General features: G+C 54.4%; 2 protein-coding genes across 2 annotated transcripts in view; one reads left to right on the top strand and one right to left on the bottom strand.

Moving 5' to 3' along the window:
- Positions 1–12,784, bottom strand: part of OPA1 (OPA1 mitochondrial dynamin like GTPase) — a 47,225-nt gene extending 34,441 nt beyond the window's left edge. The window contains 5 exon segments of the mRNA XM_087933774.1: positions 4,385–4,435; positions 5,556–5,663; positions 7,643–7,739; positions 10,422–10,740; positions 12,666–12,784. Of these exon segments, the coding sequence (XP_087789900.1) occupies positions 4,385–4,435; positions 5,556–5,663; positions 7,643–7,739; positions 10,422–10,740; positions 12,666–12,706 (616 nt within the window). The 5' untranslated portion in view covers positions 12,707–12,784.
- Positions 12,785–15,289: 2,505 nt separating this feature from the next.
- The window catches only part of LOC113450938 (putative cation-transporting ATPase 13A4), a 32,982-nt gene continuing 26,821 nt past the window's right edge, over positions 15,290–21,450 (top strand). Inside the window, exons 1-3 of the mRNA XM_087933776.1 lie at positions 15,290–15,420; positions 19,345–19,518; positions 20,505–20,636. Of these exons, the coding sequence (XP_087789902.1) occupies positions 15,358–15,420; positions 19,345–19,518; positions 20,505–20,636 (369 nt within the window). The 5' untranslated portion in view covers positions 15,290–15,357. The remainder of the gene's footprint in view (positions 15,421–19,344; positions 19,519–20,504; positions 20,637–21,450) is intronic.

Below are 21,450 nucleotides of genomic sequence, written 5' to 3'. Positions count from 1 at the left end.
ATTCCTTTTTCCAAAAGTATTTTTTCTGGACTTTTCTTGGTTTTTTTTCCCCTCTGAAAACATGTTGCTTCTCAAACAAGAAGCTTCATCAGTTCTGGGTGAGGAGTGAAATGTTTTCAAGGGAAAAACCAAGGAAGCCCAGCTGCCTTTCGAAAAAAAGCGTTGGGCCAGCCATGACCTTGGGCGGTGGAGAATCTCCCTCCATAGACGAGATTCCCTTCTCCAATTGTCTTTCTCTTAATTGTGTGATTGTGTTGTAGTGCTTAAGACTGGTTATCCACTGAATCTCTGCAGTGTCTGTACTGAAGATTTAAAAGAGTCTAAAATGTTCCTTTCTGTACAACTCCAGAAAAACCATCTATTCCAATTTATGTTGGAAACACGGGAAACATAATTTTATCATGCCTGGCAGACTTGTTAAAAAGCCAGAACATTCTAGATTGAAATACTTATGCCAATACGAAGCATTTCGAAGACTTTGATTCCAGTGAAACCAGAGCTTTCCTTCTTGGGATGAATGGACAGGGGCCTAGAAAAGGGCCACCGAAGGCTATTTTTATAGGGGATTATTGCTGCGAGACTATTATAGGCACAGAAATGGAAAGGCAAGGAGAAGACAGCAAAAAGTAACTTGTTACATTTATTAGGGACTAGGAACCCCTTATGGACTTTTTGCTTAAAAAGGGGGGGGGAGAAGGAATTTGTGATTTATGGATCTGATGATTAGAAAGAGTAGTTTATGAAAGACGGAGCTTATGATGCAATTTTAGAGCAAAATATAAATATAATATAAATATAACCAGTGTAAAAAGAACAGAAGCTGCTTCTTTAACTTCTATTTTTTTTTCCTATCGATGGGGTTTGTGCATTTTGTGCTTAATACTTGTTTTAAAACTGATTCCTATTTTTTTTACAGTTTATTTTATATATGTAACGTTTTATAAGATACAAATTTGTCTGCGTTGTTGTAGATTGTCCAGAATTGCTTTTTGGGATGTGGGTAGTCATGCAAATTTGATGAATAAATATTTCTATTTTCTTTCTTAATAATTTTACACTAGTTTTATTCGTTTTCTTTGTTTTCTAATATTGGCATTGCTTTTATTTTGCTAAAAATTTCTCCAGAAAAAATATACCAATAGACCCTATTTTTTTCCCCTCCCTAAACACAGGTCACCCAGCTCCTCCAGCGCCCTGATGCGAACGCCGCCCAGGGACAAGGGGCTTGGGAGTCGAGAGAGAGTAAGGACTGGGGGGCCGGATCGTATATTCCGGGGTCGGCTCAAGCGTGAGAGAATGAGACACGAGCGTTTCCTCCTTCCCAGCTCCGGGGAAGACCAGGAAGCACCAATTTAAAAAGAAATAAAACACTTTCTGTACCACAAATGACTGTCCAGGCTGAGCAGGGGAAACAGGGGAGCAGAAGCTTATCGCCCTTCTGGGAGATAATGCAGCCATTAAAACAAACAATTGAAAAGGGCTCCGTTATCTCTTATCTGCTCTTGCCTATTTGTGGAGCAATTTAGCCCTAATTATATCGTGCTTAGTAATGGTGACATTACAGCTATCTAGAGTACTTTCTCTGGGCAAAAAGCAAAGTGAGTGGGCTTCTCCACTCCGTTCCCCGCAGGTAGATCAGGTATCCTCACCTGCGCCGCTCCGTTTGATAGGCCAAAGGAGTCCAAGACGGAGCAGCAGCCTCTGCACTGATTCTCCACCGGAATCCCATTACATGCCAGCCCTTCTTCCCGGAGGGCCCTGCAGCAGGAGTCCCCCGACCCCGTGGTCCGTGGCCTGCTGGGAACTGGGCCAGGCAAGCGGAAGGTGCGTGCCTGAAGCCACCCCCTTCCCCACTACTGCTGGTGGTCCAGAGCCGGAAAGGTTGGGGGCCACTGCCCTACAGATCTGAGGGATAAAACAGCGGCTGGATTTGGATGTAATTATATGTGTTATTATCTCATTTATCAACAACCGCGCCCATGAACTTAGTAAGCAGCTGGAAGGGAGGACAGGTTGGCTTCAAAGGCTGAAACCTCCAGTAAGCCATGTCAGCATACGGAGCAGCTTATATGATCTTTGCGGATGTGGGGGAATCTCCAGGGAGGCTGGTGGGGGGAGTGTTAAGAGGGGCCCTAGCCTGGAATCCTTGCAGTGCAGAAAGCGGCACAAGGCCTGACTTCCCACAGAAACCCCGAAGCCGCATCTTACTGACAGCCTGGAGAGATCCTTGTAACGTGGGAAGCAAGCAATGAAGCTTCTGCTTGGTACCATTCGCCAGCGGTTCCGGTCACTTGCACCGGACACTGCAAACGCACCCAGGACGTTGCCTCCCGGAGGCCCAGAGCGAAGGGAGCTGCCCCCAGACCAGCACCACTGTCTGCTCTCTCAGGCTGGTGGGCTCCTGCTTTGCTTTTCCGGGGACATTGGGATCTATCACTGGGGACGGAGTCATTGCTGGAAATTGTCCTTCGCACATTCTTGAACAAGGAGGCTTGACCTTATCGGAACGGGGCTGGATTAGCAGGCCTGCTCCCGAACACTGGCCCCATTTATGCAGGAGGAACAACGGCTTCCTGAGAGCAGGGATACAGGAGCCTTCCTGGTCCAGGAACTGGAAATCCCCAGGTCTCTGCACAGACCCTTCTGAAGAGCCCCCGCGGCTAGCTTAGCGCATCAGCCTCTGAACAGGGCTGGAGGGACCTCGTGGGCCTCCCAGTCCAGCCCCCTGATCCATCCCAGACAAGGGGCCCTCCAGGCTCTCCTGAACAGCCTCCAGTGATGGAGCAGCCACGGCGTCTGGTGGCGAGCAGTTCCCCGTTAGGAAGTTTCTCCTCAATTCCCGGTTGCTTCTCTCCTGGATCCCCGGGGCAGCCTCTCCCGAGAGGAAAAGGGCTCTTGCCAGCCAGGCTGGGTTCCTTTCACGCAGGCACCTCCAAACTTGGCAGGCTTTCAGTGGTTAAATTAGACTATCAGGACTAATTTGAATGTTGATTTTAATGGGCTTTTGTGCTCTGGTTCTATTGCTGTAGGCTGTCTTAATGTTGGCATAAGAGATAGGCAAGGCTCAGTTTACGTAATAAAATCAAATTAAAAAAAAAAAAAAGCAAAATGTGAACGTGAGCAAAATGAGTAAGAGGAAGGATTACGGCTTGGACTTCAGAAATCTGAAACGTCCACCTTGTTAAGACCACCTAGGACTGAAAGGGTAAGAGAGGCAAATGGCGGACACTGAGCCGCAGAGAAAGGAAATCTGGCAGAGGACTTGAGGTGGCTGCACTTGAAGCACAAATGAATCTTCAGCAGATCCCGAGGGGCCGTGCCCAGCGCCGGTAGCTGCCGAGCCTATGAATCAGAACTGGGGTGGGACGGACGGGGACGGGGGGACACGACACCCACAAAGGGAAGATTCGGGAATAATTCAAATCGCTCCTCAGCTTCAACCACAGAGTGGGGAGGGGGTGCACTCTCAGCACAGGAGGGGCCACAAAACTGGGCACAACCGGAAAACACGGTTTGACAAAAGTCTGGATCCTGGGCATCGGGTGCAGGGCTGGGTTTTGGTTCAGGCGTCCAGAGTCAGAAATCATTTCAGCCCCTCCGTGAGTGAACAAGGGGATTTTAAAGATGATTATATTGTGTTTTAAGAGGGTCTAACCTTCGTTAAAAATCAGAAGAATTTGATACTGATATTCAATATCCCAATAATGAAATGACAAAATACCAATTGCTGCAATATTTGCAATGTAAACCTACAGCCACATCTGAAAACTGTCGAGTATTCGAGACGGCAACAGTGAACACCTACATATTTTAAATGATACAGTATCTGCCCAGATTCTCCATGATTAACAAGACCTTTTATAAAATAAATGTTTTCAGCAACCACAGACTTGCAATTTACATTTCACCAAATTCACCAAAATTGCTTTGCTTGTTTCTGTTTATCTGAAAGGAAAGAGCATCCTGGACTCATCACGAGATCTTATATATTATTTCAGTATAAAACTTACTAACCTTCCCTTTCTGCTTCAATGGCCATTTTTTACTTATTCCAGGGTCAAATTATTATTATTATTTTTTTTCAAAAGGCCCTGAATTTTCAGGCATTGATTTTGTTTTACTTTTTCTTAAAAATTGTTTTCTAAAATTGAGGAACTGAGTTTATACCCTCAAGAAAAGGCAATTCTATCGGCCTGACTGGAGCTAACCAAGACTGGCCCTCTTAAGCATCCCTGAGTCTTAAGACTTAAAAACAGCAGCAAACCCAAACCAGTCCATGTGAACCGAGCAACGGTCTCCGATTCCTGCAAGCAGTTTGTCGTTACAGTTTTTGAAAAAGGGAGGAATATTTAAATGGGAGTAAAGAAAAGTGCATTTTACACACCTAACCAGAGTAGATCAGAAGCTCCTATGACTTCATTAACCAAATTGTAACCTGTGAGAAACCAGCAGAAGGAGGGGAAGAAAATTATAAACACTTACAAATGGCAAAGGAAAGGCAGTAGTACCACGTGGGAGGATCCACCACAAGGGCCATACAGACACAACCACAACTTCCTCGGGGATGGCACACCAAGAGGAGGTATCGACAAGGGGGGGGGGGAAGGGGTTAATAAATGAACTGCCACGAAGGGGAGGGGGCCGGTCCAATTTCCAAAATCAGAAGTGCATAGGAGGGTCTCATCTACTGGCCCTGGATTTCTCAACATCGGTTCAGAACTTGAAAACTCCGAAAATCTGAGCTTTCTCACCACTCGGTCCCAGGCCCCCCAACCCTAAATACCCCCCCCCCCCCAGCCTGCAAAGCCAGGGCACCCAAGGTTTCCGGCAGAGGCAGCCGCCTTTCCTTCCCTCAACCCAGCGGCTGCCTTCCCTCCTGAGCGCCCTCCCTCCCCTTCCCAGAATCGCACCCGCTGACGGGCGTTGTTGGGCCAACGCTCAACTCGGCCTCCACAGACAGCGCGCTTGGAAGAGGAGGAAGAGGCCGGGGCAGAGTCAGGCCAGGGATTAACTGTGGCAGGGACCCAGCAAAAACCAAGCCTCCCAGGGTCTCCCGGGAGAAGGAATCCCCTGGGCCCGTGACCCGGAAGAGCCCAAAGTGGCACAATTCTTAAGGGCGGCATTGCGGGCAAACTCTGCCCGCAGCCGGGAGTTCGATCCTGACCGGCCTGAGACTGACTCAGTCTTCCGTCCTTCCCAGGTGGGTAACATGGGGACCCGAACGGAGGAGGGCTGAAAAAGCGCCGTGAAGTGGCCTAGAAGTCTCCGTGCTCCTGCTATTCCCATCCTCACCTCCTCCGGACAGGTGGCCTCTTCCAGGCGGGACCCCCTTCCTGGGCTGCCTAGGCCTAAAGAGACCCGGGGGAGATCTCAGAAGTCAGGCTGTCTGCAGGGGGAAGGGAGGCCCCGCTGCCTTCCACGCGGCCTGCCAGGCCCAGGCCTCCCGCTCTGCCCAGGAGTTTCAGGTTCGAAGGGCTAAGAAAGGCGCAACGGTTTCCTTTCCAGCGCCTCCTCGCACCTCGCCCCCCTTGGGGAGAAAACAACAAACCCCTTACCTGGTGTGAAGAAACCGGAGAAGGAGCTGAAGGTCTCGCTGATCTTGTGGAAGTCGGGCATGAGCTTGGCCAGCTCTTCGGAATCCGGCAGGGCCTTCTTCAGTCTCTCTGGGAACAGACGGGAAAAGGAGTCGTCTCCAGAGGCTCCGGGCTTTCTTTTAAAAAAGCCAAGTTTTGCCTTGGTTGCATCCGCAGAGCCTTTCAAGCCGCTATAAACTGGCTGGCTGACTCTCCCCTTCCCCTCCAACGGGGTCTTCGGGGGGCGAAGAAGCCCCCTCGCTTGCGGTCTCCACCCTCGGGGTCTACCAGCACCGGCAGGCCTGAGCTCCCAGGAGACCCAGAAGAAACGGCTCCAGGGTTCTCCGGACGGCCCCTGCCCACGCGGGGAAGACTTCAGCCCATGGGAGGGGGAAGGGCAGGGCAACTCTCGCCCTCTGCCACAAGGTCACTGCTGGGGAAGGGCGGGGGGGGGGGCGGACCTGACTGCCTGGCCTCCAGCTGCAGACAAGCGCCCAGCCCTTCCACCAAAGACCCCCTGAAACCAGGCAGGTCCCGAGTTCTTGCAAACGCGGCAGCTGAGGCCCTGGAAGGATTCGATCCCGCTGCCAGCCACGGGGCTCTGCTCCTAGGAGAGGGGCTAAGAGCGGCCGCCTCTTTGATGGTGAGAATTTGGGGTGGGGGGTCTTGACAAAACCTGACTACCAACCCAGAAATGGGATGTTTTACTCATCGCGTTTGTGTCACACGTGACCCGTGAGAGTCGGCCCATCAGCGAGATGGGAAGCGGGGCAATTTAATACATAAACAGATAAAGAGTATAAATACAAGTAGTCCTCGACTTACAATGATTTGTTTAGTGACCTGTTCAAAGTTACAACGGCACCGAAAAATGTGACTTGTGGCCACGTTCGGGGCCTCCTTGTGATCGGGTGATCAAACGCCAGGCAGCGGCTTCATGTTTTTGACGGTTGCTGCATCCTTGGGGGGGTCACGTGATCCCCCTTCTGGCAAGCAAAGTCAGTGCGGGAGGCAGACTCACTTAACAACCGCACTGCTGACTTAGCAATTGCAGGGATCCATTGAACAACGGTGGCAAGGAAGGTCGTAAAATGGAACAAAACTCCCTCAACGACCCTCTTGCTGAACAACCGAAATTCTGGGCCCAATTGTGGTCGAAAGCCGAGAACTACCTGTACGCAAGGCAGCCTACAATTTAAAAAAATCAAATTTATAAAAGATTACAGCAAAATGAAGTCAAAATCTAGTCAGACTCTCAGCGTGTTTCCTCCTCCCTGAGTTATTTGTGTTTTACTGCCTTCACCAGAACAAAATGCTAATAAGGAACCTAAAGTAAAATGTTGAGACATATAGATTCGACAAGCAGTACTATAAAAGCAAAAGTAATCCACCAAATTACTTCTTTAAGCCCTAATGCTCCTGTTTTAATTTTTTTTTAAAAGTAACTGTAATTTTAGCTTTAGTTTAGGCTTACTTATCTGTTATGTGTTTGCTGACCATGATCCCTGAGTTACTCAGCCTGTTGAATATTACTTTACTTAGTAATAAAGAAAACCCCCACAGAAAGAGAGAGAACGCAACGGTTGTGCAGCCACACCAGGCAAAAACCTTGATGGCTCTGAAGGAGGGTTCCAGCCAGGAAAAGTAGATGAGTAAAGCCAGCAGAAAGTAGACTTTCCCTGTATAAAGAAAGGGGCTTACATGTCTTGTGTGCGTTACTAACAAGGCAGGAGGGGATACAAAGGGTGGGCGTTGGTCTACCAAGCTTCCACTGCCACAGGGCCAAAAGCAAGCAGGGCAATGGGGGAATTCATGTCGATGGTTCGGTTTTTCCTTCTAATTGTGCACGCTGCCCAGAGTCACCAGGGCTCTATAAGGTCAACAAGCAAACTCTTCTGAAAAGAAGAACTAAATCCTGGAGAAAACAAGGTTTGCAATAACTATGAGCCCCAGGTTACCATCACAACCCCCCATAAAGACCCCAAAAGCTGGATTTGGTGAACAAGAAGTGCCTGGAATCGGGCTGGGCCAGAACTTGGCCGGGGGCGATGGGAGAATGAAGCACCAACCGAAGTCGATGTACTCGTCGATTTCCCAAAGGAAGTCAGGAACGATCCACTTGTATTCACTCAGGTCCGGCAAGGAGTCCTTCCATTGGTTGTAGGTCTAGAGTAAGCCAGAAAAGGGGCATCACGTTTTGGCATTCATAACAGAAACAGAACGTCTTGACCAAGTTCAAAGTTACGACGTCATTGGGAAAAAATGCCTTATGACCATGTTTCACCGTTACGATCTTTGCAGCCTCCCCATGGTCACATGGTCCAAATCCAGGCGCTTGGCAATTGGTCCATACTTATGACCGCTGCCGTGTCCATGTCATCCCCTTTTGTGACCTTCTGGCAAGCAAAGTCAACGGGGACGCCGGATTCACTTAAAGACCGGGTTAGTCACTGACCAACTGCAGCAATTTGCTTAACAACGGTGGCAAGAAAGGTTGCACAAATGGGACAAAGCTCACTTCAGTCTCCCTTCACAACGGACATCTTGGGCTCATTTGGGGTTGTGAATCGAGGACTTACCCGTATTCCAGAAAACCCGGCCCTGATCAGCTAGTTCTGACGTATGAATAAACCCACGGATTTAAGTTAACACCTGAAGGTCTCTTCGAGACTGGAAAGACGGCACAGCAGCAGCAGCACAGGGACAGGCAGAGGCAGACTGAAGGGGCCGGCAGGATGGCCTCTGAGGGGGGCCCTTCTGACTATCAAACTGCCCCCCCAAGACGACATATCCCCCGCTCCCCCCATACAAATCAGTCTACGAAGCCCAATCAGTCTACCGGAAAATGGCTGCTGGTGAAATGCAAAAGTTGGCTTTTATTTTTTAAATGTTATGCACCGCCCGTCTTGCCAAGAGGCGAACTCAGGTGGCTCACAGCCAAGCAAAACTCAGTTTTGGACAAAGGGCTGATACATCAGGATGAGGGTCAAGCTCATATCCAGATAGTCCCTGACTTACAACCGTAAAGGAATGCAGAATTTCCATCATAATTGATGATGGTCCTACGTCACTCACGTGACTGGAGATGGTTTTATGACTTTTCTGCAGTGGTCATTAAGCAAATCAATTAATCCTCTTTTTTGCCAGAAACCAACAAAACCCAAGGGTCAGTCGTAGTCACGTGACCACAGGGCCATGCGTCATTTTGGGCAGGTCTCTCGTTAATTTCAAATGGTTGCTAAGTGGCTGCTAAGCGTGGACTACCTGCCCTGCGTGACGCAACCTCCGCAGAAAGAGGCCCCTTTCCCAACTGGGATGCCTTCCCAATGGGTGGCCGGCAAGCCTCCCGGAGGCCGGCTGGGGGCTTTTGCTCTGGCTTCAGGTTTAGGAGGAGGACTTGGGGTGGGTCCAAACTTCCGGGCTGCTCTTTGGCCACCTGACTCCCCCTGGCAGGCTTCAGAACTGCATTAAACCTAATTACAGCAGCCATTGAGAGCTGGGTAAATGCTTATTATAGCTGTAAGGGCATCCCTAAGGAGCTTAGGATACGCCAGGCTTAACGTGTCTTTAACAGGATGAAATTTAACAGAGACAGCAGAAAAACCCGCCACTTAGACAATCAAACACATAGGGGCATCTTAGAGGGTATTCACACAGCCCTTCCTTGTTTAGCAAACTACCCGGGTTAGTGACCATTCGCAAATACAACGGTGATAAAAAAAATCACTTTACAAGCAATGCTTGCCAGTTAAGTTCTGAGAGAGAGATTAAAGGACCCAGATGTGTTTAGCCCTAAGAACAGAAGACTGAGGGGTGGGGGAATATAATATTTGCACAGATTCATATGGAAGTCAGGACAAGGAACTGTGGGACTGGAATGGACCCGAGAGATAACCTAGTATTGCTTTTCATTTTATGAAAAACGAGCGATTCTTTAAAAATGCCACGTGCCCATCAAGGAAGACAAGCGTTTGCTTCCCACGGATCTTACAGGGAGGAAGGAAAACCCAAACCAACTTCAGCAAGATCTAGGAGGAATTTATTTCACACTGCAAACTTGTGAATTAAAGGTATCCGGAGAGAGAAAAATCGCCACTGACCCCAGTAACAAGGCGGGACTTTCGCTATAGGCATATCAGAAGAAAGAACTGCCAAACAGAGACTGAGGCTCACAATTTGACTTAAACCGGTGAGGATTTTTTTCTTATGAGAGGAAATGATTTATTTATACATGTAATCCTCAATTTACAACCACAATTGAGCCCAAAATTTCCATTGTTCAGTGAGACATTTGTTAAGTGAGCTTTGTCCCATTTTACAGCCTTTCTTGCCACAGTTGTTAAGTGAATCACTGCAGAGGATAAATTAGTAACCTGGTCGTTAAGTGAATCCGGCTTCCCCTTTTCTGACCTTCCTGGTCAGAAGGTTGGATCAGGTGACCCCCAGGAGGCTGTGACCGTCATATGAACCAGGTGCCAAGTGCCTGAATTTTGATCACGTGACCATGAGGATGCCGCAAAGGCCACAGCTGTGAAAAACGGCCATCAGTCACTTTTTTCAGTGGCGCTGTAACCTTGGTCACTAAACAAACTGTTGTAAGTCGGGGACTGCCTGTGTTCAACTGCGTTGCTCGTTAGGGGAGAAACGCTGTTCTTGAAGCGATAGGTTTAATGCTTAGAGTCCTTCTGTTTGCAAAGGACAATCCACTGAAGTGGACGCTCCAGCCCCAGCCGACGAGCAACTCTAAAACGTCCTGCTGGACTAAGAGAACCATGTTCTGCCCCCTCCCCCTCCCCGGACTACCTGTGTTTCAACCCCCAGCCGCTCTCGAGGTCAGGGAGCCAGTACCTTTTGGGCCGTGTAGCCACCCCCCACTGCAGAACCCAGCACGAGGTAGCGCAGCCGCAGCAGCCTGGAGGCCACCCGGGCGAGCCAGAAGTTCCTGGAGGGCTGGAGGGCGAACTTGACAAGCAGAAGCCTGGAGCTGCGCAAGGGAAGGCGACCGAGGGTGGAGTACTGCTGGGCCGAGGTCCGTGACCGAAGCCTTGGTAACCTGGACATGGGGGGCCCGGAATGATGAGTCTTTCGTGAGATAAAATGCAGTCTCGGCAGCGGCAGCTTCCCTCTCGCTCTGGGGGTCCCATTGGCCAGGTTCTGACAGGCAGCGCTAGAGGGAAGGAAACACGCATTCTGGATTATTCGCGCAGGATTCTCAGTCGTGAGTACCAGCAGTTCAAAGTCATTGTGAACATTTCACGTGGAGTTTCTGCAGTTAACCCCAACCACCCCCACCATCAACCGCTATTTCCCAGGAGGCTGTGGGCAACCTTCAGCGGAGGTTTCTGTGGTGCACTTTGAGGCAGGCTTGAAAAGTAGCTGCAGGCAGCCTGGAACAGTCACTGACATAAAAAAAAAACATCAAATCTGTGCTGCAACCATTCTCTGCTTGCTTTTGGGGGGCAGAGGTTTGTGGTTAGAGGTCTCACAAAACGATCACAACCAACACAACCATAGGGACTGTGGGCCCCCTGGAGAATATTTGCTTGCATGCCAATAGTACCGCTCCTAAAATCATTGTGTGAATAAAAGAACACATTATTTCCCAGTGATTCAGTCTTTAGGCCCTAGCTTTCCACAGCATGGATCCCTCTGGGTCTATGGAGATTCTAAGTCATCCAGGTCGTGACTGTCCCAAAGGTGCTTTCAGTTGCCTTTTAAAAAGCACCTTTGGGGATGGAATTATGCATTCCACATTTGGATCCCCTCTCTGTTTAGCTTTCAAAATTGCCGTGAAGATCTTGGGCTCGGCTAGAAGGGAGGCCAGCAAATGCAAGAGTAAGAAAAGTTTAGTGCCTGTTGCAGTGCTGTGGTTGGGGCTATAGGGGGTTGTTATTACCGTACTAGTAGTAGTAATATTAATTCAATTTAATATAGGCACCCGCTCTTCTGGGTTTGGTCAGTTTTAATTTGTTTTTATTGAATAGAATTGCCTTGCGTAAGATCGCATATTAAGCTTCTAAATAACGAATCCCAAAAGGAGAGTGGCATCTTAAATGGGCTTTGTTATTACAAAGAGCCAAGAGGCTCCAACATCCGGAGGTGTGCTAGTCTCAACTCCGGGCCTCCTGGGGCCTTAGAGCCACAACATCAGGCCTTCTCTGGGTTTCCCAGGGGATCCATATCCCTTGGAGGGAGATTCTCCTCGGGTCTCTGGGAGGCGCTCCCTCCTCTAGGTCCCGGTTGCCCCAAAGGCGCTTTTTCCAAGAGGCAACTGGACTTTCGTTTCTCCCCCGAAAACCTTTTGCTTCTCATCCAAGGCGCTTCTTCAGTTCAGGATGAGAAGCGAAATGCTCCCAAGGGAAAAACACACCAAGAAAGCCCAGATTCCTTTGGGGAGAAGCGCCCTTGGGACCCCCGGGGCCTCGGAGGATGGAGGGGAAGAGCAGACCCGGCTCCCTTCTTGGAGGGAGATGCGCCTCCTCTTCCCCTGGGGTCCATGGGGGGGGTGTGTCTCCGTCCTCCTCCGAGGCCCCGGGGGTCCCAAAGGAACTTCTTCCAAAAGGCCAAAAGGCTTCCTGGGGATTTTTTTTTTTTTTTGGTTTCCCTGGAAAACGTTTCCCTTCCCATCCAAGGAGCTTCTCCAGTTCTGAGGGAGGCGGCCTTTGGGGGCCTCGGTTCCCGCGGGCATCACCGCTCCCTTCCTACAACGGGGACAGACCGGCGGACCGCAGTGCTTTCCTCCCCTTCCCCCGCCCGGTATCCTGGCAATCCCCAGCTGGAAGGGGCGACCGAAAGAGGCGCCACCGCTCCTCCGCCGGGCCTGGGCGAGAGGCGGGGAGCGGGACACGCGGCCCCGGCCTCGGATCTTCCACGCGGGAAGAGGATCCGGGACGGGCAGCCTCGGGAGGCGCCTCGGCTGACTCCCAGCTCCGGGCCGAGCGGAGCCAGGCGAGTCTGGCCGCCGGAGGAAGAGCTGCGCCCGGGAGCAACGCGGATCCCGGTCCCGCCAACCACCGCCCCGCCCCGGGCCCCTCAACCCCGTCGGCCGCCGGGCATCGCGGCCCCGGGTCTGTGGAGGCGCCCCGCACTAACCAGGCCGCCGCCGCCGCCGCCGCCGAGCGGGCCCTCCACATCCTGCGCCGCCCGGCCCCGCCGGTCCTTCGCCGCCGCCGCCGCCCCCTCGCCCTTCAACCGCTTCCGCTTCCGGCCCGCCGCCGAGCGTCCGCCGAAGCGCTGCGCCTGCGCGCCAGGTTCCGGGCGGGGACGCGATTGGGCGGACGCCCTGCGTCGTAGACTCACGAAAGTTCAAGAGGGGCCGTTCTATAAGCCGCTCCCACTCGGTCTCGGGTCCCTTGTTCGCTCTCGTCGCCCTCGGTCGCTGCCGTGGAGACTCCGGCGCTGCTCGGACGGAGACGGGCTCCTCAATGGATCTTCCTCGGTGTCCCCGCGACGCTCCTGCCCGGGCAGATCGGCCTTTCTCAAGCTCTGCAACTCTGAGATGGGCGGACTCCAACTCCCAGAATCTCCTGCCCAGCCCAGCTCCTCCCTCCCAGCCGGTCTGCCGCTTTTATCCGTTCAGTGGCACCCAAGAGCCCAATTCAGCCACTCAAGACACGAGGGGGAAAAGTTGGCAAGGGGGCCGCTCAGGCCTGTTTGCCCCCAAGGCCCCCACCGTCTCCCTCTTTTGAGGGCAAAGCCCCACCGACTGCGGAGGCAGGAGGGCATTGGGGGCGCTTTCTCTGCCAGCCTCTGAAACACCTGTGCGCCCCCCCCATGGCATCTGGACCTCCACCTGAAAAGGGGATCCACCTGTAAACAGTTGGTCCGAAGGCTTGTGCCCCTTCTGTTTTGCCCCTGGCTTTGTATTTGCACTCAAAATGAACAGAAGGGGCCTTGGAGGTCTTCTAGTCCAACCCCGTGCTGAAGCAGGAGATCCTGTACCACTTCAGACAAATGGCTTTCCCACATCCTTAAAATCCCCCACCCACAACTCCTGGAGGCAATGTCCATTTGGCTTCTTTCTTCTCCTCCTGGAAATCCAGTTGCTTCAGGGGCTGTGATCATCCCCTCCCTCCCTCCCTCCCTCCCGGAATGAAAGGCCTCTTGGGGGCAGAAGATGCCAAAGGGGCTTTCTCCCAACCCCCGTCTTATCTCGAAGGGATCTGAAGATCATTTGGTCCGGCAGATCTTTGCATCCATGGTGGATGGGACACTGGCGCTTCTTTGACTTCGATTCTGTGGGTCGTGTTTGTGGTTTCTCTTTTTTCTGTGATGTGCACCGCCTGAGGTCCGAGCATCTTGACTCGCCTTAGAATAACAGAGCTGGAAGGGACCTTGGAGGTCATCTAGTGCAACCCCCTGCCCAAGCGGGAGACCTTACACCATTTCTGACAATCTCTTCTTGAAAAACTCCAGCGACAGAGCATCCACAACTTCTGAAGGCAACTTCTGTTCCACTGGTTGATTCTTCGCGTTTATGGCGCCCACAAATAGTAAACACCCCCTCCCCTGCTATATTGGTAAATTCTGCATTTAACAGATAAGAGATAGCAGATAATCAGACTTGGAAGGGACTCTGTAGGTCATCTAGTCCAACCCCCACCCAAGCATTCCTGACAGAGGGCAGTCCAGTCTCTTCTTGAAAGCCTCCAGGGATGAAGCTCCCAAAACTTCTGTTCCAGGGGTTGATTGTTCCCTGGGATTGGGATCCCACAGCCTCTGCCCCACTTCCTAGTTTCCTGCTCTGCAGAGGAAGAAGCTGAGCCCCCAGAAAAGCGTGCCCCCCCACCCCTTTAAGGAGAGCCTCCAGGGTTAGTCACAGCTGCAGGAGGCCTCATCCCTGGGTGGCTTCCTCTACCTAACCAGGAGGAGTGGTTGTTAAAATGGATGTTTGAATGTTGAAAGGAGTGGCTCCTTGAAGAAGACCGAGGAGAAACCGCACTGAGTTTGGGCAGCGCAGCTGTCAGCAGTGGCCTTGACTCACTTGGGTGTCAGGCCGAGAGCCACTCTTGGGGATGGCCGGGTCCTCTCTTCCCTCCACCTGCTCACAACCCCCACAGCCATCGGCCGAGCATCTGGAGGGAGAGGGGCTCATGCGGGCCGCCTGCCTAGTTCTTGGGGAAAGGAGCTCCTAGTTGCAACAACTCCAGCGTTCTGGGGACCTTCCCGTGGTGTCCCAGGGGCCCGGCTCCGCTTGAGGTGGAGTTTCTCTGAAAAAGGCCCCAGTGAGTTCCAAAGAGCCAGAAAATAGTTCAGCCTGTTCAGTTCAGACAACAGAAACTTTTGTTCTGCCGTGAACAGAGCTCTCCACAGCTCTTCCTCTAAGGGTCAGCTCCCACAGACCTTCCTCTGCCCTTCCAGGGTGCAAAGCGGAAGAGTGAAGGACTTGGGGGAGGCCCTCGCTGGGGCGCAAAAAGGAAGGAGGCGAGGAAGCACCTCCAGGCCTCCTCTGACCCAAGTGGTGCCTCTCCCACAACCAGTGCCCCCCCGCCATACGTCTCCTAATCTCTGCAGGGAGCCCCCCCCAACTTGCCAGGCCTGGAACCTGTGGAACCGCTGCTCTCTGGAGTGGCCCCATCAGGAGGAGCCCAGGCTCTTTGGCGCTGGGGAAAGGAGGGCTCGGAAAGGTGTTTCCACCTGGAGCTCCGGGGAGGAGCTGTCCCTTGGCAGCAGGAGCCTCGCAGGGGGAAGGTGTGGCCCTGCAGGTCAGGCTGGTATATAAGCTGCTCCATCCCTGCCGGCCCAGGAAGGGCTCTCGGGAAGCCTCCAGAGACCCACGGGGACCATGGAGGAGAAGCATGGTGGGGGCCACCGGGCCCTGCTCAACGAGGGAGAGGAGGCTGAAATGGTGAGTCTGCCCCCCCGTTGCCCCCTGTTGCCTGGGAGGCAGCCCCCCAGGGCTGTTCCTGCAGGGCTGCCCCCAAGCGCCCTCTGGGCAGCCGCAGAAGCCCTGGCCATGCGGGCAGAGAGGACGGGTGGTGGGGAGGGGAAGGCGCCCCCAGGAAAGGGGCTGAACGGCGGCAGCAGCAGCAGCGGCTCCCTCTGCACCGCCAGGCCCTCCGTGGCCCGGGCAGTGCCGAGCCCGCGGCAGCGCTTGCCGGGCGGGGGCTGCGCTGGGAAGCCCCCCCCCACCCGGGAGGGCCCGTCGGGGGTCTTCGCGGCCTCCTCTAGGGCAGGAAAGGGCCTTCATCACCACCGGCGCTCAAGAAGCGGCCCGGGGCGAAGAGTGCCCTGCGGGCGCAACGGCGGCGCCCCCTCCCCACCCCGAGCTGTAGCCCGATCCGGGCTGAACCCGCGAGGGCCGGCAGCGGCTGCGGCTGCTGCGCCGCTTCTGCCCGCCAGGTCCGGCTTGCGGGGGTGGGCGGGGGGCGGCCGGGATGGCAGGGAGGCGCTGTCCCAGCCGCTGCCCTTCGCCGTCCCGGCTGGAGCGGAGAGGCTGCCCGGCGGCTTCCTGGACGGCCGCCCTCCCCTCTGCTCTGCTGCCCCGGCCGGCATCTCCTGCCAGCCCCGCAGCCCGCTTGCCTCCGGGGCGGCCAGCAGCCTCTGTCCTACCTGGGGGCTTCAACGGCGGGGCCCGCCCTGCCCTAACGCCGGGCTGGGCTGGGGGGCTTCCGGCGGCCGCTTCTGCCGGCCAGTCACTCCGCGGGAACAGTTGCATGGAAGGGTCGGTCGGCGTCCTGGGGAAACCTCGCGCCCAGCCGACCTTCCCCGGCCGCCGTCTGCTCTGTTCGGGCCGAGCGGGGAGCGTCCCAGCCGAAGCCCGGCGCCAGAGCTCGCCTCGCCTTCTCTCCGCCCGGGGGCAGCCCGCCTCGCGGCCCTTCGGGAGCGGCGCAGGGGCACCGTTCGGGGGGGGGCGACGGGGGGGGCACCGCAGGCCCTTTTTCGGGAGGGGTGGCGGTGGCGAAGGTGCCCGGTCTCCCTGCCTGCCCCGGAGGACAGGCACGCTTTCCAAGTGATACAGTTCACTTTCATTTTCAGCACTTAGCAATGCCAAGGACTCAAGAGAAACCCACCATGTTGCATTTAATTTTATATTAAATTAATCTAATCTAATATAAATATAAGATTTAATTTAATTAGTATACAATTAAGTTTATTAAGGTTAATTGAAACTAATTAAACTAATTTTATATACCACCCATCTTGCCGGCGCAAGGGACTGTGGGCAGCTTGTTTCATGGGGTCAGATATCCAGCACAGGTGCAGGTATGAGGGAGGGTGTCCACAGGGTGTGGTCACAAGGGCTGCAGCCGTGTGACTAACAGGTGTCTGTCACTGCAGCCACCCTGGTCTCAGACTGCTCCCTGCAGGCTCCCCTGTTCCGAGTGCTGAAGTTTAGACCAGGTGCCCAGCCTGCCCTGCCCGCTTGTGGCCCTTCCCCCTTGGACAGTCACTGCGTCTCAGCCCTGTCCTACCTCCGCTTTCCTCCTGGGAGGTTGTCCTGCTGCAGAAGCAGCCAAGCAGCAGCAGAGAAAGGCAGGCAGGCAGCAGCAGCCCAGGAGGCTCTGGATCTGGAGGCCATCTGTGGCCAAGGCACCCAGGAGGAGCCCATTGAAGGGTTGCGCAAGGGGCTCCTGGGCGGCCATTGGGCGGCCCAGCTGCAGAACCCCCCCCCCCATTCCTCCCCCAGAGGAGCCTCTTTCCCAGCTGAGCCTCTGCTGCGGAGGTGCTTCTTTCTGGGAGACTGAGACGGGGGTGTGGACCGTCCCAAGACCCCCTGGGACATCTCTTGCGGGCCCAGGGTCTACGATGAGCCTCTCCAGGATCCAGCTGCCCCCGCGCCCCCGTGGATGCCTTCACTTGGGCTTACCCTCCCCAGAGGCCCAGACTTGGAGCCTCCCGGACTGGGGATGGGCCGCTCCTGCCACCCTCGGCCCAGTCCCCTGGTGGCTGGAGACCGAGGCCAGCCCTGCGCCCCGGAGGCCCTCCCGGTCTTTGGGTTCAGAGACGCCTGCCAGAAAATAGGCCAGAGTCCGTTTCCCCCCGCCCCCATCCCAGGCAGAAGAAAAAGCCGGCAATTAAAAGAAATGCAGGACCAGCAATTACAGCAGCGATTAAAGCAATTAAACCACAGAGATGAAAAACCAGGGAGAGCCCCAGAGAGGAGGCCCCACCCGGGAGAACCGGTCACTTCCTGCCTGGCTGGGAGGGAATTCGCTGTGCCGCCGGCTGACATTGGCTGCCAGATTCCTTGCACAGACCTAGGCTGGACCTCCGTTCCCATCCTCCTGGGCCTGGACCCGTAGCACCCAGGGCAGCCTGGGGGAGGGAGGGAGGGATGGAGGATGCAGGTGACCTGCAGCTTTTCTGGAGTGACCCCTCGGGGGAAATGGGGACAGCAAGAGGGCAGGAAGGGGAAGCCCCACTCACAGCACTCGCTTAGTGACTGTTTGAAGTCACGACGGCACTGAAGAAAGTGACTTGTGACCGTTTTCCACATTATGACCGTTGCAGCAGCCCCAGAGTCACGCGATTTACATTCGGATGCTTATCAGCTGACTCGCGTTTATGACGGCCGCCATGTCCCAAGGTCACATCATCCCCTTTTGGGACCTTCTGACAAGCAGAGTCCATGGAAAAGCCGGATTCACTTAACGGCCCTGTTACTAATTTAACAGCTGCAGTGATTCACTTAACGGCTGCAGCAAGAAAGGTCATAAATTGGGGCAAAATTCACCTAACTGTCTCACTTAACAACATACGTTTGGGGCTCAGTTGTGGTCGGAGGTCGAGGGCTGCCTGTAGAAGCCCCTCGCCCACCGCTTTGCCTGAAGTTTCCCTTCCCTAAACTGGGTGGAATATTTATTTATTTATTTATTTATTTGTCAAGCAATTATGAGATAATAGGTATAAGTAAAACAATAGGTATAGGTATAAGTAATAGGTATAGTTATGAATACATGGATACATATGTGAATTCCCTTCGTTGTCGGCTCCCCTTCATGGCCCCTCTGTGCTTCAGGCCCCCGGCTGCCAGACGTCCTTGTGCCCAAAGCGGAGCTGGCCAGGGGGCTAGGAGGGCCGGCCCTGAGGGGTCTCCGAAGAACCTGTCCCCACAAGCAGCCTGAGCCCAAACTCACTTTGCCCACCCCAACGTCCCCTTGCTCCCCGCCTCTTGTGGATGCAGCCTGCGGGGGTTTCCAGAGAATGGATTTCCTGCTCACCTCTGGCCAGGGGAGTCAGCCAAAGAGGTGCTGCCGCTCGAAAGTCAACAAACAGGTTTCTACTGAAGGATCCCCATTTTTCCCATCCAGCAGAGATTGCCACCTCCTTCCGAGAGGAAGCATCATAAATCCTTCCTTGATCGATAGGGTCACCCTTCCTCCTCCTCCCTTCCAGCACTGATGATGTCTCCTAGTTCGGTCATGAAACACCTGCAAGACAGCCGCCCAGCTCAGGGGCACCAAGGACCCCTCAGCCCGGCTCCTGCTCCTCCTGCTGTGATGCTTGACAAATACCTCCCAAATACCACCCCAGAGCCAGAGCTCCTTCCCCCAGGCAGCAGCAGGAGCTCTGGGGTCTTGGGCAGCAGCCCCGTTTCCCTCTGACTTGCGGATGCCAACCTTGGATCTGGGATCTGCCGTGTGTCACTCGTGGCTACGTAGGGATTCTAGGCCGATTCCCCTTTTCCCTCCACCCCCAGGTCCCACCGTCTCTCCTGCTGCTTGGTGGCTGCTTTGAGAATCGCCACAGGACGGGTTTTCGGGAGGGTTGAGCCTTGGCGCGGACTGAGGGGGAAGGGCTCCCTTCACGGCAAAGTCTTTCTTCCCAGGAGGTCTTTGGCTACAAGACCGGGGGCTTCCGGAGGGCCCTGTGCCTGGCTGGCTACGTCCTGTCCTGCGGAGGCCTCCTGCTTCTCTTCCACTGGAAGCCCGAGTGGGACGTCTGGGCCAACTGCCAGCCCTGCAGCTTGGAAGAGGCCGATGTGGTGCTGCTCCGGAGCACGGTAGGTGCCTCCCTCCCTCCCTCCCTCCCTTCTCGTGGGATCTTGCTCTCCAAAGGAGAATATTTGTAGCTTGCGGGGCGCGGGTACAGTGAGGGGTCCCTGGTGCCCTCTGAGCTTGGCTGCTTCCTTGCAGACGTTTTGTTACCCAAAGTAGGTGACGCCATCGGTGCTCATCGTGCTTAACTGCCAAAGAGGGGGAGGAAATGAAAGAAAAACAGAGGAAGGAATTGCAGTTTTGCAATCCTGAAAAATTATTGGGGTTTTGAAACCTGGGCGGATCTCGCTTTCAACCTGGAACCTCTTTTTTCCTGGATCCAGTCTCCTCTCCTCACCCGACTCAATCAGCCTTGCCTCCTTTCAGCCACGGAGGGCTGTCCCGGAGAGACCCACGAAGGGTTTCCAGGAAAAACGGGCCCAGTTGGAGAGGAAGATAGAAAGAACCGGAAGGACTTCAAAGAACTGAGGGATGGAGGGCCGGGATCATTTGTGTACTAGCATCAGATTTTGGCCAGGGAAAGTTTCATCGCAACCTTCAGCTAAAACTCTAGAACAGCGTGTGGACTTCCACTCCCAGAATACCCCAGCTACCCCTACTGGCTGGAGTAGTCTGGGAGTTGACCCACCGTCAAATGGAGATGGTTGGGAAGCACTGACCTGGACCAGAGGCCCCCAAACTTGGCCCCTGTGGTCTTCAACTCCCGGAATGAGCCCTAAAATCGCCAGGTTTGAGGCCCCCTGGCCTAGACGGGCATTAATGCCACCCAGGAGGGGCTCCTGCGAAGAGGACGCTCAGGAGAGTGGGCGGCTGCTGGTCCGCGAGGCTGGCCCTGGGTCCGACTGCAAGCAGCCCTCCGGTGCACCTGGCGGGAAGGGGGCCACTCCACCTGGCCTCAGCAAAGGGCCTGGCTGGGGGCTCCGGGGAAGGGATTCTCCTGCTCGCCTGGCCTGCGTTGTGTTCCTCCACAATTTTGGCTCTCTTTCTTCAGGATGAATTTCAGATTTGCACCCGGAAAAAGGTGACCTGGATCCCTCTGTCCACCCACCTGAAGCCCAGCTCTCTTGCCACGGAGGACGAGGAGTTGCTCCCGAACAGGGTCATTGAGAAGCCCGGGTTCAAGGTAATCCTGGACTCTCGCCGTCTTGTGGGGTTCTAGAAGCCTTCAAGAAGGATGGAAGGACGGGACGAGAGATACAAAGCTGGTGGGTTGCTCTGCCCACTCAGCCACCCTCCCGGGCCTGGAGAGCGGCTGGTGGTCCTGGCTGGAGCGGGCCAGAGCCAAGCCTTTAATCCTCTTACCGGGCTCAGCCGAGGGAGGGGGGCCCGGCCAGGCTTCTCCCGGGAGCTGCTGGGAGGTGAAGCCAGGATAGGTCTCCTGCCCTGGCACCGCAAGGCAGAAATCCCCCCGAGGCTCTCCCTCCCTCGGACCCCCAGCGCCCCTCAGCCACAGGCATCCCAGGGGAGACGGGGAGGCTGCAGTTGTGTCCCACACCTTGGTGGGGAGCCAGGTGGGAGGAGGTGGCCCCAACTGGCCCTGCGGAGGGCTGGACGAGGCCTGCCTTGCTTCTCGGGGTTAGGTGGTGGCTTTAACGGGCCTGGGGGCCTTTAAAAGAAGCTTCTGGGGCGAGAAAGAAGCGGAACGTTGTCAAGGGAAACCCCCCCAAGAAAGTCCAGTTGCCTTTCGGGAAAAGTCTCTTTTTCCCCAACGGGCTTTTTTTTTTGCCAGAAACTGGAAGTAAATGCTAGAAACAGACAAAACAAAACCCTTTTCAAATTCTTCTTCTTCTTGTGACCACCGGATGTTGCAATCAGCCATAAACGCAGTCAGGCTGCCCTGGGCCCAAATGTGGCCACGTGACCCGTGGGCTTCACAGCTTCATGTTGGGAAGTACAGCTGCCCAGAAGTCTGTCGAGAGTTCGAGTGGTCATTAAGT

Source organism: Pseudonaja textilis, chromosome 4, assembly GCF_049901715.1.
Source record: "Pseudonaja textilis isolate UNSWEBS1 chromosome 4, rPseTex1.2, whole genome shotgun sequence".
Classification (NCBI taxonomy): Eukaryota; Metazoa; Chordata; class Lepidosauria; order Squamata; family Elapidae; genus Pseudonaja; species Pseudonaja textilis.
Note: the sequence above shows the minus strand (reverse complement) of the source record. Positions and strands in the feature narration are given on the sequence as shown.